This window comes from Entelurus aequoreus, linkage group LG09, assembly GCF_033978785.1.
Source record: "Entelurus aequoreus isolate RoL-2023_Sb linkage group LG09, RoL_Eaeq_v1.1, whole genome shotgun sequence".
NCBI classification, from domain to species: domain Eukaryota; kingdom Metazoa; phylum Chordata; class Actinopteri; order Syngnathiformes; family Syngnathidae; genus Entelurus; species Entelurus aequoreus.
The window spans coordinates 81,387,303-81,408,399 of NC_084739.1; the positions used below are offsets into that span (position 1 = coordinate 81,387,303).

At 37.2% G+C, this 21,097-nt stretch overlaps 1 protein-coding gene across 1 annotated transcript; it reads left to right on the forward strand.

The window, feature by feature from the left end:
• The first annotated feature begins 2,802 nt into the window (after positions 1-2,802).
• Positions 2,803-16,534, forward strand: vip (vasoactive intestinal peptide). The gene is made up of 6 exons (XM_062057892.1): positions 2,803-2,893; positions 4,078-4,185; positions 6,470-6,574; positions 9,448-9,573; positions 14,527-14,638; positions 16,023-16,534. Coding segments are annotated over exons 1-6 (462 nt in total). The 5' UTR covers positions 2,803-2,891; the 3' UTR covers positions 16,032-16,534.
• The last annotated feature ends 4,563 nt before the right edge of the window (positions 16,535-21,097 follow it).

A 21,097-nucleotide genomic window follows, 5' to 3' on the forward strand; every position in this document is an offset into this window, starting at 1 on the left:
GTTTCTGCCATTCAATTCTAAGTTAATGATTATTTGCACAAAGAAAAATTAGTTTCTCAGTTGGAACATTAAATATCTTGTCTTTGCAGTCTATTCAATTGAATATAAGTTAAAAAGGATTTGCAAATCATTGTATTCTGTTTTTATTTACCATTTACACAACGTGCCAACTTCACTGGTTTCTGGGTTTTGTAGATTAAGGGTATATTTTATTTATGTCAATTAGTGTTTATATATATTTTCTTTTAATTCATTTTGTGTATTCAAGAATGTAATATTTTAATTATTAAAATGAACCTAAAATGTGACTTCTCTTATCTTTGTGGAAAATATTGGACACAAGCTTATGAGATGAGATGCAAGTGTATTTGTGAATTGAAATCATATTTCCCCAAAGGGTAAATTTAACTTAGTTAAACATGTTAAATTTTAAACTAAACCAAGGTTTAAAGCAACCCATTTTATCTTGCCATATACACACTGCAAAATCTGAAATCTAAATTAGATTAAATATCTGAAATAAGGGTGATATTTGCTTATTTTCTGTCTGATAAGATCATTCTTCTCACTAAGCAGATTTTATGTTAGAGTGTTTTACTTGTTTTAAGGGTTTTGCTCCTAAATGATCTCAGTAAGATATTACAGCTTGTAGGTGAGATTTGATGAGCTATATTGAGTAAAACATGCTTGAAACTAGAATATCAACTGTTGCAAAGCTGTGTTATCAACACTCACAAGTATAAAATTACTTTTATAAAGTAATAATTTCTTACTTCAAGCATGAAAAAAAAATTATGATGCCGAGCGCATATCAATATGTCAAGATAATGGCACTAGCATTTACTTAATTTAAAAATATTTTTAACATATTGAAGGTCTCTTTTTTTTCTACCAAAAAAAGTGCACTTGTTATTAGTGAGAATATACTTATTTTAAGCTATTTTTGGGTTCATTGAGGTTAGCTAATTTGACTTGTTTTGGAAAGTCTTGACAAGCCGAATTTTCTTGTTCTATTGGCAGATAATTTTGCTTAGTTCAAATAAAATACCCATAATTTTTGTAATTTTTTTTCTTGTTTTTGAACATTGACTTTTTGCAGTTCACTGTATTGTTCATTTAAATATTTTTATTTTTTTTTTATAAATGGCTGTGATGATAATGTCAATGAGGGACTTCTAATCACATGCCATGTTGGAAATCTTATTAATATTGATACTGTTGTTGGTGTTATTCATTTGTGTTTGACTGCTTTTGGTTTGTTTTGTGTCATGTTTGTGTGTCCTCTCAATTGCTCTGTTGATTGCTATTCTGAATGTTGCTGGGCCGGGTTTGGTTTTGGAATTGGAATTGTATTATTATGGTATTGTTGTGTATTATTTTGTTGGATTGATTAATAAACATTTTTAAAAAATCAAATTAAATAAAAAAAAGAATGCAATATGATATTTTTTATGCTAAATATTAGAGATGTCCGATAATATCGGGCTGCCGATATTATCGGCCGACAAATGCTTTAAAATGTAATATCGGAAATTATCGGTATCAAAAAGTAAAATATATGACTTTTTAAAAGGCCGCTGTGTACACGGACGCAGGGAGAAGTACAGAGCGCCAATAAACCTTAAAGGCACTGCCTTTGCGTGCCGGCCCAATCACATAATACCTACGGCTTTTCTCACACACAAGTGAATGCAAGGCATACTTGGTCAACAGCCATACAGGTCACACTGAGGGTGGCCCTATAAACAACTTTAACACTGTTACAAATATGCGCCACACTGTGAACCCACACCAAACAAGAATGACAAACACATATCGGGAGAACATCCGCACCGTAACACAACATAAACACAACAGAACAATTACCCAGAACCCCTTGCAGCACTAACTCTTCCGGGACGCTACAATATACACCCCGCCCACCTCAACCTCCTCATGCTCTCTCAGGGAGAGTATGTCCCAAATTCCAAGCTGCTGTTTTGAGGCATGTAAAAAAAAATAATGCACTTTGTGACTTCAATAATAAATATGGCAGTGCCATGTTGGCATTTTTTCCCATAACTTGAGTTGATTTATTTTGGAAAACCTTGTTACATTGTTTAATGCATCCAGCGGGGCATCACAACAAAAGTAGGCATAATAATGTGTTAATTCCACGACTGTATATATCGGTATCGGTTGATATCGGAATCGGTAATTAAGAGTTGGACAATATCGGAATATTGGACATACTAAATATATAATAAATGAATATTGTTGTTGTATAAGGTCATCATGTAATATGTTGTTGATAAAGAATTAAATTGTTATATCTCGATTATTATTAGCTTTTGCTTCTTCCTGCTCCTTTTCGGACACTCACCGTGCTCTTTTTTTATTTTGTTATTTATTGTGTTTGAGTTACGTAGCGATGAAGAGTATTTTTGATAGAAACAAAGGACAAGTGTAAGTGTGGATCACTCATTGGATAGTCAGACGGTTAATTAGAAGAAGAAAAAAGTATGGTTAATTTACCCACGGGCTGCAGTGTGTGTGTGTGCGTGTTTGTGCGTGTGTGTGTGTGTGTGTGTGTGTGTGTGTGTGTGTGTGTGTGTGTGTGTGTGTGCGTGTGCGTGTGTGTGTGTGTGAGAGAGAGAGAGCGAGAGGGCAGCAGTGACGGCAGCAGTGACCTAATGACGTCTCAGGCCCCTCATCGAATCTCATCCCCTCCTGAGGGGTCCATGGAGGGGAGGGGTGGGGGGGGGGGGTGTATATAATGCAGGTGTATAAAAGAAGTGAGAGGCGCGCAAAGAGAATCATTCTCATCATCATCATCATCATCATCTCAGCGAGGAAAGAGCAGCAGCACAACAGGACGGCGGCGTTTGAACGACCCCCTTTCTTTGGAGAACATGTAAGAGACTTTCTTTCCATCGGTTTTTGTTTGCGTTCCACGCCGCGTCCTCGGGTTTGATCGTCTCTCCGCGTTCTTTACGCTGCGTGATCGGAGTGATTCTCAGAGACTAAATAGAAAATCTCTAATGAATTATTATTATTTACTTTACTCCTCGTGATATTGGTTCGTGGAAAAGCACTCAGCCACCTCGGCTCCGTGCGTAATTACGCATTTGGTTTCATCAGGCTTTCTCTCTTTTACCGCGATTTGCCCGCTAAGTGGGTGATTATTTTTTTATGATTGGCTAAAAAAAACATTTTTGTTTGTTTTTTTGGTTGAAAGGTGATGTTAAGGGTAGTCCAAAAAAAAATAAAAAAATGCTTCTTTTTTTTTTTGCTTGATGCCAAAAAAAAAACAAAAAAACATGAGAGTCTACGTGTAAAAACGGATTTAAACTACGGTAGATTGCATTTGAACAGAAATATTGCATTAATTACTTTGATGCCTCATCCTGTGGAGTTACGCAAAACATATCAGTTCAAACAAATACTAACAAAGTCATTTTAGATCGGGGGCCACGTGGAGAAAAATCGAGTAAAATCTGGTCAAATCACGGCCCGATAACTTAAAAATAAAGACAACTTCAGATTGTTTTCTTTGTTTAAAAATAGAACAAGGACATTCTGAAAATGTACAAATAATAATGTTTTGGTTTTTTTTACTTACATGTTGCGGTTAGTAGTATTCTATCTTTATTTGTCGTTGTTTATATTTTCGGAATAAATTGGGATGATGTTCATCAGTCAACTCATTGGTGTTACTTTTCAATCTATCAAGATAAAAAGATTATATCAAAATCAAATTATATTATGTTATTTATGTAGTTTGATCATTTTCCTCGACTGATGTACTTGCATCATGTGGTTTAATTTGTACATATGTAGCATCATCTACAAAGATACAAATAATTGCTATTGCGACATCTAGTGGACACATTTAGAACAGCAGTTTCTTTCATTCCAAAATTTCAGGTTCATTTTTCTACTTAGCAAACTCATCCCGCCTGATCCGGCACTCGGGCGGTACGTTTGACACCCCTGCTTTAGAGTCTTGATTTATGCCTTTTGTTATGCACCTGCTGGGAATTCCATTTTGTTGGACAGTGAAGGGAAGAATGAACTTATTTTTTCTTCTTTACACAGGTGGTGTAAAGCGATGTCACAACGGAGTGGCCCCCAGCTTCTTCTCCTCTTAGCTCTCTTCAGTGTGTTCTACTCCAGGACTCTAAGTCTGCCATACACATCCATGAGGTTTGTGTGTGTGTGTGTGTGTGCGTGCGTACGTGTGTGTGTGTGTGTGTGTGTGTGTGTGTGGTATTTCTACCCTTCTTAAGACATCAACAAGGAAAAGTACCTTCCATATGAGGAAGGTACAAGGTGAACAAGTTAGGACCAAAATCATGGTCCCAATACAGAAAACCATTGCATCTAATAGAGGGCCAAATACTGGAGTCCGTGAACATTGCTCCAAAGTCAGGATTTTTTGTTGATTTAATGTGCATACAAAAGCAAACATTGACAGGTGCAAAGGCAGCAATATATGATAAAACAATACGGCAGCTAAAGAAGGACTTCCCTATTCATCCCCCAAAAAACCCGCCAGGTAAACAGCTGATTGTACGACTTCCGGTGCTGACGTAAGACAACCCGCGTGCCATATGTACACTTCTGTAACGACCTGGTCGCATCGTGGTGCGAGGTGTTCTCCCAGGGATGCAGACGGCTTCGGACACAGCGTGCAGGTAGGAAAATGATTTATTTAAGCAAATAAATCATAGAAGGGAAAAAAACAAAGACGTGTACATAGCACAAAAGACAAAAACAAAGGGACTAGCATGGGAGCTAGCAAGCAAAAATAATATAGCATGAAAGCTAGCAGGAATCAAAGTGGTCGTTACTTGTTGCATATAAGCAAATTAGCAAGCCAGGCCGAGTGAGGCCCGGGCAAAGACTAAATAGCCCTCTGATTAGCGCTCAGGCAACAGGTGCGCGTCCCGAACGCTAACAAGAGGCAGGTGAGCACAATCTGCCGTCATGGCAACAGAAACAAAAACAAGGTGCTGAAAACACACGTGACACTAAAAAGTAAACAAACTGTGATCCGAGCAGCGGATCCTAACAACTTCGGTACTAAGACTATAGTGGCCATTAACAGTTAGCTTCTACAGCTGGGTTGCCCAAAGTGCGGCACAGGGGCCATCTGTGGTCCGTGACTCCTTTGTCATCGGCCTTAAACACATTATAAAAAACAAAAAATAGAGATCTCATTTGCACCCCTGGTGGTGAAATCTATCAAAATGAGGGTGGTCCCAAAAAGAAGGGATTTTTCAAATTGACTTAGGGTTGGTTTTAAAAGTGCTCCTTTGCTGGTCAACATATGAAATAACAAGTGTGTGTAAGGAATTGAAATGCGCCCCCTTTGGTCAAAATTAATTTTATATATATATATATATATATATATATATATATATATATATATATATATATATATATATATATATATATATATATATATATATATATATATATATATATATATATATATATATATATATATATATATATATATATATATATATATATATGGGTACATACTGTAACAAGTTGAAGTAAATAAATAAATAATAATAATAAATACAAAAATGAACTAAAAGCAGTCTTTCTCACAATGTCTCGACTTTTTTCTTATAAAATTGGGAACAATTTATCATATTCTTTTTGTTTCTGTAATATTGCAATATTGTAAAATCATTACTTTTTTATGTAAAATTATTACTTTTTAATGCAAAATGGTGACATTTGTCGTATAAAATTCAGACGTTTATCACAATATCGCCAATTTTTTTGTTGTTCTTGTAAAATAGTGAAATTTTTTGGAGTAAAAAAATTCATATTATTATTATAATATTCCCAACATTTTTGAAATTTTCTTATAAAATTTTGACTTTTGTCGAGTAAAATTACGACGCTTTTCATAAAATGGCCAAAATGTTAAGCTTTTTCTTGTAAAATTGCGACTGTTATTGAGCAAAATTCCAACTTTTATCATAATATTGCACAAATGTTCAGTTTTTCTTGTCAAATGTTGACTTGCGTTGAGTAAAATTACGACTTTTATTATAATACTGGCAAAATTCCGAAGTTCCAATTCATTTTTCACAACCAGCTTTTTAATATTTACATAGTTTGTGTATATTATTAATATTGTAAATACAAATCTTTATATATCTAGTAAGGGTGGTCCTAAAGAGGGAGGCATTATTCGGAGGTCTCAAGAAGGTAACAAATACAATCTTTTTTGTGTGTGTGCGCGTGCGTGTGCGTGTGTTTGTGTGAGCCCGCTTTAATTCAGCATCACTCGTCTTAAAAGTGAATGCTACCTTTGTGCTGCATGTTTGTAAAGGTCAAAATGTGATATTTCCATCAAGAGGATAATTTAGTGACCCTTTTCAGTGCATGGCATTTCTTGATTTGTTGTTAAGCGTACGAGATCATGTTAATGTAATATTGTTATGTTGTGCATGCCATGCTGCAGACCAACGAGACACGCAGACGGTCTTTTCACCAGCGGCTACAGCAAACTCCTGGGCCAGCTCTCGGCAAGGAGATACCTGGAGTCTCTGATTGGGAAACGAGTCAGGTATTTCATTTAAAATGTGTCCTTTTTTAAGTACGCCCCCATTTTGCTGAGAGGCCACAACGTCGATTCTCTCGATTTTGTTGACGGGCATTTGAATAAATGTGCTGGACAATTCGGCTGCCTGATACTTGGCGAAACAAAACATTTGACAGAGCATGTCTGATGGGCTGCATTTCAACTCAGGGCCACATACACACAAGTCAAAGGATGCGGTCGGCATTTTGGTAGTTTTCACCTTCAAAACCAATACAATATGTATGTTTTTTTACAAAGAACTTGGAAATGCGATTTCAACATATGTGAACGCTGAAGAGCCAAAGTCGAACTGAAATGCTAACAGTTAGCACACTGGCCAAAAAATATCAGTAAAATTTGCTTAAAAAAAGCTAACATGCCAACCGTACACTGCTAACATACTAACAATAGCATGCTCGCAGTTAAAATTTGTGAAATACCAAAATATATGACACTGAGGTGTATACTTTAAAAAATAAAAGTGCGTTTGAAGGTTAGCATGCTAAAATGCTAACTGTAACATGCGTCAAGTCCCAAAATATATTACTCTATATAAAAATGGTCTAAAATGGCAGTCTGCTAACAAATAACATGCATCAAGTCCTAAAATATGACTGAGGTGGACGCCTACAAAATTAGCTTTTTTTTAAAAAGCAAGCATGCTAACAGGTATCATTCATCAAGTAACAAAATGTTTGACGCTGAGGTGTATAACTTAAAAATTTTCAAAAATCCTAGCAAAATATTATTTTATTATATTAGAATACTAGCAATAGCATGCTTACAGTTAACATTAATGAAATACCAAAATATATGACAAATTAGCTTAAAAAATTTTTTTTTTCGCATGCTAAAATTCTAACTGGAACAAGTGTCAAGTATCAAAATATATTACTGTACTCTGAGGTGTGTACATCGATAATAATATTTACCTGTTAGCATGCATCAAGTACCAAAACATGACTGAGGTGTATACCTACAAAATTAGCGGGGAGACAAAAAGCAAGCATGCTAACAGGTATCACTTGTCAAGTAAAAAAAGGTTTGACGCTGAGGCGTATACCTTTAAAATTGTCAATAAAGGTAGAATAATATAATTTTATATTATTGTATTATATTAGAATGCTAACATGCATGCTTACAGTTAACATTAATGAAATACCAAAATATATGACGAATTAGCTTAAAAAAAAATCTAGCACGCTAATGTTAGCATGCTAAAATCCTAACTGAAACAAGCGTCAAGTATCAAAATATATTACCGTACTCTGAGGTGTGTACCTGGGGAAAAAAGCAAGGATGCTAACAGGTATCACTTGTCAAGTAACAAAATGTAACAAATGCTAGCACGTTAATATTAGAACGTTAATAATAGCAGTCTTATAGTTAACATTAGTCAAATTAAAATACACAACGCTGTGGTGTAATCCTTTCCCAAATTAGCTAAAAAATATAGCACGCTAATGTTAGCATGCCAAAATTCTAACTGGAACATGCGTCATGTACCGAAATATAATACTGTACTCTTGAAAAAATTGTTTCAATAGCTAACCTTGATTGATTGGTTGAAACTTTTATTAGTAGATTGCACAGTACAGTACATATTCCGTACTAAATGGTAACACCCGAATAAGTTTTTCAACTTGTTTAAGTCGGAGTCCACGTTAATCAATTCATGGTAAGGTGTACAGTATACCTACAGAATTAGTTTAAAAAAATGCAAGCATACTAATGGTAGCATGCTAACAGGTATCATTCGTCAAGTGACAAAATATTCGACCCTGCAAAATTTGCCAAAAGAAAGCTAGCATGCTAATATTAGATTGGTAATTATTAAGAAAATAGCTACGGGCCGCACTTTGGATAGCCCTGATGTAGTGTATATACTGTAAAAAAAAAAATCTGTAAAAAAACGGTCATCTACTGGCAGCTACGGCTGCCAAACAAAAACCATAAAATTAAAGTAAAACATTGTAAACCAAATAATGATCAAAAACATTATATTTACAGACATTTTCATGAAACGTTTTGCGGAAAAATATCATAATTTTACAGATTTTTACTAAATGATTAAGATCAACCACCTTTAATAAAGTGACAATGCAAACAGTTCTGCAGAAAAATACCTTTATTCTACAGAGTTTTTCCAAATGATTACGATCAAACACCTTTAATGAAGTGACAATGCTGGCAGTTCCACAGAAAAATACCATTATTTTACAGATTTTTTCTGAATTGTTAAGATCAACCACCTTTAATAAAGTGACGATGCAGAAAAATACCTTTATTACAGTTAGATTGTTAGTATGGACATAGACTTTTATACAACAAGCTACATATTTAATGAAAGATAATTACTGTAATTTTACATGAATTTGAAAGTAATTCAAGAAAACAGAAAATGCTATGAATAATTAATTTGGTATTTTTCTGTAAAAAAAAATAGAAATATACATAGTTTGTCATTACTGGCATATTACTTAAAATAACAGGCGGATTGTTTATTTACAGATAATGTCTTCAATTCTACAGTTTTATAAATAATTTTAAAAAAAAATAGAAAAATTACAGTAGAAATTTAGAGTAAATTAAGCATAAAAATAGGATTTTTTTTTTTTACAGTGTAGTGTGATATACAGGCATGAAAATTAAAGGCGGTATTGCATTAATTGCACAAATACAATATGTCATGGCTCCCAGGCTGTGACATTTGCAATGACGAGACCCCACTTGCCCGATAATGCAATATGTAGTTGACTAAACATCTTTTTTTTAAAAGGTTAAGTGATGCCATAAGTGCTTCCTTGCATGGTGGGAATTGCAGATTGTCATCTGTGGCCCCTGCTTTTATGTCTCAGTGACGAGCTGATGGACGAGCCGGTGAAGCGCCACTCGGACGCCATCTTCACAGACAACTACAGCCGCTTCCGCAAACAGATGGCCGTCAAGAAGTACCTGAACTCGGTCCTGACGGGGAAGCGGAGGTAGGACGCGCTTCTTTTTCCACCCTTTCTCATTGGAACGATGTTTGTGATGTAGTGGATATTTGGCAGTCGACCTTAGGTGTTGCACTCCAGACCAACAGGGGGCAGAAGAGTGGGCATTAACAGAAAAACTATTCACTAGCTTCTATTGTCATTACCATTTAGACTAAGACTTCCTTTTTATTGTCATTCAAATTTGAACTTTACAGTAAAGATAAGAACGACATTTCGTTGCATTAGCTCATGGTAGTGCAGGATAAAAAGCAATAAGGTGCAGATATAATTAAATAGATTACTGTACAGATAAATATATTGCACTTTTGCATATGCATCCACGTTTATGGATGTATATGCAAATATATATATATATATATAAAGACAATATATTGTCTTTATATTCCAGCGAGTTATTCCATTTTTTGGGGGGGATTGAGGGGATTATTATGATGCGTTCAAGAGTCTTTCGGCCTGAGGGAAGAAGCTGTGACAGAACCTGGAGGTTTCATTAGTTGACACAGCAGGCACAAGACGTTGAAACAATGTTGAGAACATGTTGAATTAGGTCCTCACCTTGAGCAACTCAAACATAACGTTGAAACAACAGGCTTTTTGACGACGTTTAATCAATGTTGGGTTCTGATATTGATTTGACCATTGAATTTTGGTCATTTCCCAACCAATATTCGACAACACAAATACTACGTTGAAACAACATGCTTTTTGACAACATTTATTCAATGTCAAGTTGTGACATTGATTCGGCCATTGAAATGTGGTCATTTCCCAACCAATATTCGACAACACAAATACAACGTTGAAACAACATGCTTTTTGATGACGTTTAATCAATGTTGGGTTCTGACGTTGATTTGACCATTGCAATTTGGTCATTTCCCAACCAATATTCGACAACACAAATACTACAGTGAAACAACATGCTTTTTGACGACGTTTAATCAATGTTGGGTTTTGACATTGATTGGACCATTGAAATTTGGTCATTTCCCAACCAATATTCTACCACACAAATACAACGTTGAAACAACATGCTTTTTGACGACGTTTAATCAATGTTGGGTTCTGACATTGATTTGACCATTGAAATTTGGTCATTTCCCAACCAATATTCTACCACACAAATACAACGTTGAAACAACATGCTTTTTGACAAAATGTATTCAATGTCAGGTTGTGACATTGATTCGACCATTGAAATTTGGTCATTTCCCAACCAATAATTTACAACACAAATACAACGTTGAAACAACATGCTTTTTGACAACATTTATTCAATGTCAAGTTGTGACATTGATTCGGCCATTGAAATGTGGTAATTTCCCAAACAAAATTCTACAAAAACAAATACAACGTTGAAACAACATGCTTTTTGACAACGTTTAATCAATGTTGCTTCTGACGTTGATTTGACCATTGAATTTTGGTCATTTCCCAACCAAAATTCTACAACACAAATACAACGTTGAAACAACATGCTTTTTGACGACTTTTAATCAATGTTGGGTTCTGACATTGATTTGACCATTGAAATGTGGTCATTTCCCAACAATTATTTTACAACACAAATATAACGTTGAAACAACATGCTTTTTGACGATGTTTAATCAATGTTGGGTTGTGACGTTGATTGGACCATTGAAATTTGGTCATTTCCCAACCAATAATTTACAACACAAATACAACGTTGAAACAACATGCTTTTTGACAACAGTTCTTCAATGTCAGGTTGTGACGTCATTGATTTGACCATTGAATTTTGGTAATTTCCCAACCAACAGCATGGATCCAATGTTAAACACCAACGTATGTACAACTATTTTGCAAAGTTGTTTCAAAGTCAGTTTTAAAGGACATATTTGTATAATCAACGTTGCATCAATGTCTTGTACCTGCCGGTAAGCCGTCGCAGCAATAGAGAGAAGTAGGTCAGCGGCCGATTGTCACGTACCATACGGTTCACGCAGAAAAGCCAAAGAAAACACACAAAAACTTGACGTGTCCGATGGCGTATACATTTCACACGTCCTTAACAGTCGGTTTCCTGACAAAGATGCCGTCCAACATACGATAGGACCTGTTTTACTAGTAAGAAATTGATACATTTTATCATTTGTCTTCAACACTCCTGCGAGCTAGCATAGTTACAACATGCTAGCGAGGAACTTGCGCAACTTTATGAGACAGAATCACAGCATTAGCATTCTGAATGTTGATTGTCTGATCAGCATTGACTGACACTGACACAATCTCCCTAAAACTGCCCCAAGCATGTGATATACAAAACAACCACCAGGGCGCTAGCTTTCTAGCCTATTAGCATGTTGCGCGTTACGATAATCTTCAAAGTAATTTACGTACATGGGATATTTTCTTGTAACGTTTTTTTGTCAATCCGTTAGTCCACGTTTACGGGCAAAAACAGACAAACAGTGCCGTCTACATGCCAGACCAGTAGATGGCGATGGTGCGATCGAACAACATTCCACCATTGTAAGCATTTAACCTTGAATGCTAACGCTGTCTATTTAAAGAATGTTTTTTTTGTGTGTGCTTTGTATTCATTTCACGGATAGATTTGGAGAATCCACTCACACTGCACAAAAGAACAGAAAGTCCCTTCCCCAAACACCCACTTCACTTTTGCCACAGTAAAGTTTGAGGATTAATTGAAACTTTTTACCTTGGTTTCGGTTAGATTTCAACGACTATTCTCCTTTTTGGTCGACGTCTTGACCTGGAATTATTGGTCGTAATCTCAACTTTGTGGTTGACTTGTCCTCCACAGCGGACTAGATAGGACAATATCACATACCAGTACTTCTTCTACTGGTTCTCTGGTAGCCATCACACTTTGCGCCACCTGGCTGCCTGTAGTGTAACTACACAACCAGTTAGTAGTAGAATATTACACGTAGGGATAATTGTTTTCGATTCATCTTCCGGTGTTCTGGAGAGACGTGCGCATTAAATTCATTTGGGGTACAATTGTTACCCTAAATCGCTGTTACGAGCGCCACCTTGAGGGCCGCCAAGAAATATTGATTTCCACCAATGGTACTCAGTTGTAATACACTTTTCCACCACCTGTGGCAGTAATGACAATCTCAAACAAACAGAAGAAGTCTGGAGCTCAAGTCATAGAGAAGTAGAGAAGCGCAAAAAATATGATTAAAGTGGTGAAGCTGTATTTTCATTTGCACTTTAATGTTATTGAATAAACATATTATTATTATTATTTACTTTGAAATTATCTATTTTAGCATTGCTTATTTGCATGTAAATGTATTATTCAGCAGTTTATGAGTCCTCTTTCTTTTGCATTATATTTAACTAGTCTTTATTTTTGTAATCAGCCTGACCTAAGCCTTGATAATAATCTTTGTGATTAACACAGGGTTTAAAATAGTTTGACAAGTTTTAGCCTGTTAAACTGTTAGTAAGTGAGATATAATTATTAAATATGATTAAAATCAAGAGTAAGATAATTAATTCAGAGTCAATATTTAAGATGGTCTGTAGTGGAAAAGTTGGGCCCCTGGGTCAAAAAGGTTAAGAACCCCTGCCCTAAATAAGGCTATATTTTTGATATTTAATACATGTTTCACAACAATGAAATGTATGATTTATTAGTGTTTTTTGTGCTGGGAAACCAAAAGCGCTCCCAGCATGCCTTGCAGCACTTGATTTTTGACATAACCTCAAAAAATCGTAGAGTAGATTGTTTAATTGTTTGTACGATGCAACCTATTGTATCCCATAAGATTAAAATAAATGCGTTATGCACAAACCTGCAGGCCAAATTTTCCCACACCGCAATGCATGATGGGTAACTCACACAACTTTTTAGCTATATCGTATTTCGCCAGTACTCAGATTCTACTAGATCAGGCGTGCCAAACTTTTTTCACTGAGGGCCGCACACTAAAAAAATGTAAGCACACAGGGGCCATTTCATTTTTTTTTCATTTAAAAAGCAATATAATATACAGATTTTTATTTTTTTTTACTTTTAGGGCTTCCTCAAGTTTGGTCCAGGAACCCGGAAGGGTCTCAGTTATAAAAATGTCATATATTATTATATTTTTATTATTCCTTTTTGTCAAATAAAAATGTCAAAGTGGAATATTTAAAGTGAAGTAATTGGAGCCTTAAATAGGTCAATAATACATGACACCATTCATTTTGCATCCTTATTATTTTGAGCATTGACTGTTAAAAAAATCACACTACTTGGTGTAAAAGTGTAAAAAAAAAAGTCATACTTTTTTTTTAACACTTTAAAGTGAAAAAACAGCCTACATGGCAGCTTTGTGTTATTAGAGTCAATGTTACAACTTTTTCTCGTTACATTTCCCCCGTTTTCTCTTTCATTCAACTTTTTAATGTTTTTGTCTTTTTTGTTGTTGTTGTTTTGTTTAATAGTATTTTTAGAAGGTGCCGCGGGCCGCTAAAAAATTCGCTGTGGGCCGCAATTGGCCTCCGGGCTGTCATTTGGACACCCTTGTTCTATAGTAGATACTCTTTCTCTTCAAAACCTGCAACTTTTTCTTGTTCTGTTGGACAAGCAACACGGTCCTCATTAGTGACATTAAAAGAAAGTTCCTCTTGATTTGTTTTCGCTTTTCATGTTTTTTTGCTCACTTTTTTATGTGTCATGGCCAAATAGGCAAATCAGATGTAATGTAGTGACCACAACGTCGCAAATATATTGCATGATGACAACACTGAAAGACCAAAATCTTGGCTTGGCCACAATGTGCACGTTTCCATGCACTTATTTAGTCTGATTCCTCAAAAAAATTCTCTTTCTACGACACATGTAAACACTTTAATCTGATCACGTTTGGCTTTTACTCTGTACTAATCATCTCTCCCTCTGAAAATTACTCAAATGTGAAAATATTCACTCCTCTGTTGCCTGATTCTCTGCAACAGCCTAGAAAATCCCGGAACGATGGACCAGGAAGAGACCAGGGACGACCCCGACACGTTCCAGGAGAGCTACGACGACATCAACGTCGATCACCTGCTAAACAACTTCCAGCTGGTACGCTTTAGACCAGGGGTGTCCACACTTTTTGACTGGGGGGGGGGGGGGGGGGGTCGCATTGGGTTAAAAAAATTTGGCCGGGGGCCGTAAGCCAACTGCATGCAATATATATATACAGTACATATATATATATATATATATATATACTGTATATACTGTATATACGTATATACGTTTATATATAAGTATATATATATATATGTATACACACATACATACATTTATATATATATATACATACATATATATATACTGTATATCTATACTGTATATATATATATATATATATATATATATATATATATATATATATATATATATATATATATATATATATATATATATATATATATATATATATATATATATATATATATAATTATATATATATATGTATGTATATATATTATTATATATATATATATATGTATATATATATTATTATATATGTATATATACATATATATACACATATATATATATATATATATATATATATATATATATATATATATATATATATATATATATATATACACACATACATACATACATTTATATATATACATACTGTACATACATACATACATATATATATATATATATACTTTTTTTTTTTTTTTTTTTAAATAATATACTGGATACATAATTAATAATTATCATAAAAGTATGTGAAAGTTCAACTCCTACCTTGTACTCCTTAAAGCTTTGTAATCAATCAGAAATATCAAGCAGCTGGAAGTCAAACATGGGTAACTGCGGAGAGTGTTTTGCATTTTCCCATCATGCCTTGCAATGGATTTAAATGGGTGTAATTTAAAATAGTTTTGCTGATTGGACGTTTTTTTTTTTTTATTATATCCACACAGTTCAGTGAGTAGGTTGTGTTATGTGTGCCCATGTTTGTTGACTTTTTGGGCTGGTTGTTTTTTTTTTTTTAATGCGCCATGACTAGGGAAGGTTGTTTGGATTGGGTCATATAAGTTAATGCTGTGCACTTTGTTTTTACGCAATGCACACTTCAAACTGAGTTACTCAGGATTTGTTTGTTGACTTTTTGAGCTGGTTGATTATTTTTTTATGCGCCATGACTACGGAAGGTTGTTTGGATTGGGTCATATAAGTCAGTGCTGTGCACTTTGTTTTTAAGCAATGCACACTTCAAACTGAGTTACTCAGGATTTCCACAAACAGCTGAGCAACTGACACATGTCAGACTGCTAGATATGTACATTTATTATGAAAACACTCCCCGGCCAGGTTGCTACTTGAATTTGGCCAAATTGAAGGTGCCTCACTCAGTCTAAGGGTTGTATTCCCCTGCTTTAGACAATCACTGACGTATTTTCTGTAAGTCTTACTTTGTTTCTTCGTCTCGCAGCCGCTTTGAGGAGAGGTCCGATCCGGCGCCATCGTGGTGAAACCATCCGTTCCAGCAGCAACACAGCATTCACCCAAAGATCCAACTAAGCAAGGCGTGCTTCTAAACTACAGTAGTTGTTTACACTTCTTATCTCCAATTGATGACTGCACATGCACACGTATAAAGGTGGAAAACACAGACTAATTTGGCTTTTCTTGCGGCGTCACTTTTCCCCAAGCATCGATTAGAACTTGCTTTTAATTCATCCTTTGGGAATAACATGTTGATTAAATTATTAAAAGTTCATCTGTAGAATCCAAGTACAGACAATAAATTCGACGTCGGCAAACCAAACTGTTTCTGAGAATCCCAGCCAGACGGATGGACGGACAAAAGAGGAGAAGCTTTTCAATGGACCCGGATGCATTTACTCACTTTATACTACTCCACTTGTAGAGCAAACTAAGTCCTAACTGTGCATGGAGCTGCCTTTAGTGCATAATAGTGACGATGTACGTACCACTCACCAAATAAAAGATGTTGGTTTTATTTTTCAAAGCTGAGTTATGTCTTGTCTGGCTGATTGCTTGGTGCACATAACACAGTGCGGTCTTTAAAAAGGGACTAATTACGACACTACATGCCATGCGGCCATTTTTTTATACATCAAAAAAACAATGGAGTTCTGGCTCTAATATCACAGAAGAGTAGTAGAGTGTTGACAAAAAGGAACAAAAACTGAGGAAAAAGTCAAATTATTGTGAAAAAGGAATAATAAATCATAATAATAAATACGATAATAATTTTATTATAATAATTAAATTAATTAAGTAACTAATTTATACATAAAAAATTGTCATGAGTTTCAGAGAAAAGACGTTAAGAATGGTGACTTAATTTTGAAAAACTAAACGTATTTTGAAGATGTCAAGTTGTTACTTTTACAAAAATAAATGGGCTCATATAGTGAAATTGTTCATTTATATATATATATATATATATATATATATATATATATATATATATATATATATATATATATATATATATATATATATATATATATATATATATATATATATATATATACATACATATATATATATTTATACATCAAGATATTCATATTAAAATAAAAAATGCAATATGACAATTAAACGTAATAGTATGAGATAATCGTGACATAATTAAACAAAAAAATGTCATAATTAAACAAAAAAATGTCTTTCAAAAAAAAATTTTATCAGAAATTTGGAATTAAAATACAAGGAAAAAGATCATACTTTAAAAAAAATACATTATAAAAAGCTGCAATATTATGAGAATAGCGTGGCAATTTATTTTAAAAAAACAATAATAATAAGATAACCTAGGTTGGAGTTCAAATCCCAGCCGAGTCATACCAAAGACTATAAAAATGGGACCCATAACCTCCCTGCTTGGCACTCAGCAACATAGGGTTGGAGTTAAGTTAAGTTAAAGTTAAAGTACCAATGATTGTCACACAAACACTAGGTGTGGTAAAATTTGTCCTCTGCATTTGACCCATCCCTTGGGGGTTAAATCACCAAAATGATTCCCGGGCGCGGCGCCGCTGCTGCCCACTGCTCCCCTAGGGGATGGGACACATTTCACCACATCTAGTGTGTGTGTGACAATCATTGGTACTTTAATCTTTAATCTTTAATAATTGTGAAAAAGATATTTGTAACTTTACCAGAGAAAAAAATCGGATATTATAATAAAGTGCTGATATGAGAAAAAATGTGTAACAATATGAGATAAAAATATTAAGATTTTTAAAGTGTATATAATTTTAATATCTATCATAGCCAAATAAGCTAGCAATGTAAAATAAACAAAACATCTACATAACCATCCATCCATTAATCTTCTTCCTCTTATCCGAGGTCGGGGCGCGGGGGCAGTAGCCTAAACAGGGAAGCCCAGACTTCCCTCTCTACTGCCACTTCGTCCAGCTCCTCCCGGGGGATCCTGAGGTGTTCCCAGGCCAGCCGGGAGACATAGTCTTCCCAACGTGTCCTGGGTCTTCCCCGTGGCCTCCTACCCGTCGGACGTGCCCTAAACACCTCCCAAGGGAGAAGTTCGGGGGGATATCCTGACCAGATGCCCGAACCACCTCAACTGGCTCCTCTCAATGTGGAGGAGCAGAGGCTTTACTTTGAGCTTTTCACCCTATCTCTAAGGGAGAGCCCCGCCACCCGACAGAGGAAACTCAGTTTAGCCGCGTGTACCCCTGGATCTTGTCCTTTCGGTCATAACCCAAAGCTCATGAGGATAGGTGAGGATGGGAACGTAGATCGATAGGCAAATTGAGAGCTTTGCCTTCCGGCTTAGCTCCTTCTTCACCACGACGAACCGATGCAATGTCTGCATCACTGCAGATGCCGCACCAATCCGCCTGTCGATCTCACGATCCACTCTTCCCTCACTCGTGAACAAGACCCTGAGGTACTTGAGCTCCTTCCCAACCTAGAGATGGCACTCCACCCTTTTCCGCGCAAGAACCATGGACTCGGACTTGTAGGTGATGATTCTCATTCCAGTCTGCGAACTGATCCAGTGAGAGCTGAAGATTCCGGCCAGATCCTTCAACGCCCTGACTGCGCCTAGGAATTATATATAGACCAAGCTCCTACAGGGAACGACCGCCACATTCAGAAGGTCCGATACCCCGTACTCACAGAGTACTCCCCACAAGACTTCCCGAGGGACACCGTCGAATGCCTTCTCCAAGTCCACAAAGCACATGTAGACTGGTTGGGCAAACTCGGGGATCCTGCCGAGAGTATAGAGCTGGCCCATTCCAAGACCAGGGCGATAACCACACTGATCCCCCTGGATCCAAGATTTGACTATTTGGCGTAGACTCCTCTCCAGTACATTTGAATAGACCTTACAGGGAAGGCTGAGGAGTGTGATCCCACGATAGTTGGACCCTCTGGTTCCCTTCTTAAAGAGAGAAACCACCACCCTGGACTGCCAATCCAGAGGCACCGCCCCCGATTACCAGACAGTGTTGCAGAGTCTTGTCAACCAAAACAGCCCCACAGCATCCGGAGCCTTAAGGAAGTCAGAGCGGATCTCATCCACCCCCGGAGCCCTGCCACAGAAGAGCTTTTTAACTACCTCTGGAACCTCAGCCCCAGAAATAGGAGAGTCCACCACAGATTCCCCAGGCACTGCTTCTTCATAGGTGGAATGGAGGAGGTATTTGAAGTATTTCCTCCACCGATCTACAACATCCCGAGTTGAGGTCTGCAGCACACCATCCCCACCACAGTTAACATTGCACTGATTCAACCTCCTGAGGTGGTGGATGGTGTTCCAGAATTGCTTCGAAGCTGTCTGGATGTCCTTTTCCATGGCTTCCCCAAGCTTCTTCACCTTGACAGCATCTCTCACCACTGGTGTCCACCTGGGGGTTCTGGGATTACCGTCAAGACAGGCTCCAACCACCTTGCGGGCCGCCTCAACAATAGAGGTACGGAACATAGTCCACTCGGACTCAATGTCCAGCGCTTCCCTCGTGACATGTTCAAAGTTCTTCCGGAGGTCAGAATTGAAACTCTCTCTGACGGGAAACTCTGCTAGATGTTCCCAGCAGACCCTCACAATGCTTTTGGGCCTGCCAGGTCTGACCGGCATCCTCCCCCACCATCGGAGCCAACTCACCACCAGGTGGTCATCGGTAGAACACTCCGTCCCTCTCTTCACCCTAGTGTCAAAACCATGAGACGGCAAATCCGATGATACAACCACAAAGTTGATCATTGAATTGCGGTCTAGGGTGTTCTGGTGCCAAGTGCACACATGGACACCCTTATGTTTGAACATGGTGTTCTTTATGAAAAATCTGTGACAAGCACAAAAGTCCAATAACAAAACACCACTCGGGTTAAGATCTGGGCGGCCGTTCTTCCCAATCACGCCTCTCCAGGTTTCAATGTGAGCGTTGAATTCCCCCAGCAGAACAAGGGAACCACCTGGGGGAGCACTCTCCAGTACTCCCTTTAGGGACTCCAAAAAGGGTGGGTACTGTTGCGTACCAGCAGATCTTCCTACCAGAGAAATGATGTTGTGCTGGCTGCTCCAAAGTTCTTTTGATGACACATAAGCTGAGTTCAATTTGACCACCAGACAGAATGGGTATTTTGTGATTTATTTTCAAAGCTTGGAAAATAAACGTGAGACCAATCCAGTGCAGAAGTGTTCACTAGCGCAGCTAAGATGGATCGGCCCTCCTACCCCAGCGTTGCTCTCCCTGTCTGTCTCTCGCCCCCACCTTCTTGGTCCTCGCTCCAGAATCACTACAGATGCCCATCGTGTTCGTTATCTCAATTCGGCCCGAGAAGGAAGAAGGGAGGACTCCTCTTCTCTGCCTCCTTCTTCAAGGCCGTCCACAGTGCAAGCACTTTGTCATGAGACAAAGAAAAAGGAAAAGAGTACAAGATGGAACATTAGCTATTTAAAATATGACTATAGAAATATAAAAGAAGTAACACTTAAATATGGATATATGTAATTATCCACTTCCGTCGGTACTCTAAACTGCTGTCTAGGGCGTAAGCACAAAAAACTGTCAGGAACCGTCCCCCCACCCGGAGGCGGGGGGGGGAAAGCTACCCTCTCGTCGACTGGGTTAAACTCCAATGTACAGAGTCCAGCCCCTTTCGAGAGAACTGGTTCCGGAGTCCTTGCTTTGCATCGGAGTGAGTCCGACTAGGTCCAGCCGGAACTTCTCCACCAGCTCAGGCTCCTTCCCTCCCCCAGCTTCTGAGATAAATGGAAAGTTTCCATTTGAATGCAAAGCAGGCCTTACAAACTAATAATATTCTGTGTGTGCCTGTGTGTGTGTGTGTACATGTGTGTGTGTGTGTGTGTGGGATTTTGTGACTCACTTTGCTTACAAGTGTCACATGGAAGTGGATATTTGACTCATAAATGTCAACAAGAAATGTTCTGCGGGGCTTGGACGCTGACTTGACTTGATAATTGGGAGGCGAGGTGTCCCTCTTTAGTACGCACGACAGATTTCGCTGACTCGGCAAAGTCATTTGTGACGGCCCGCG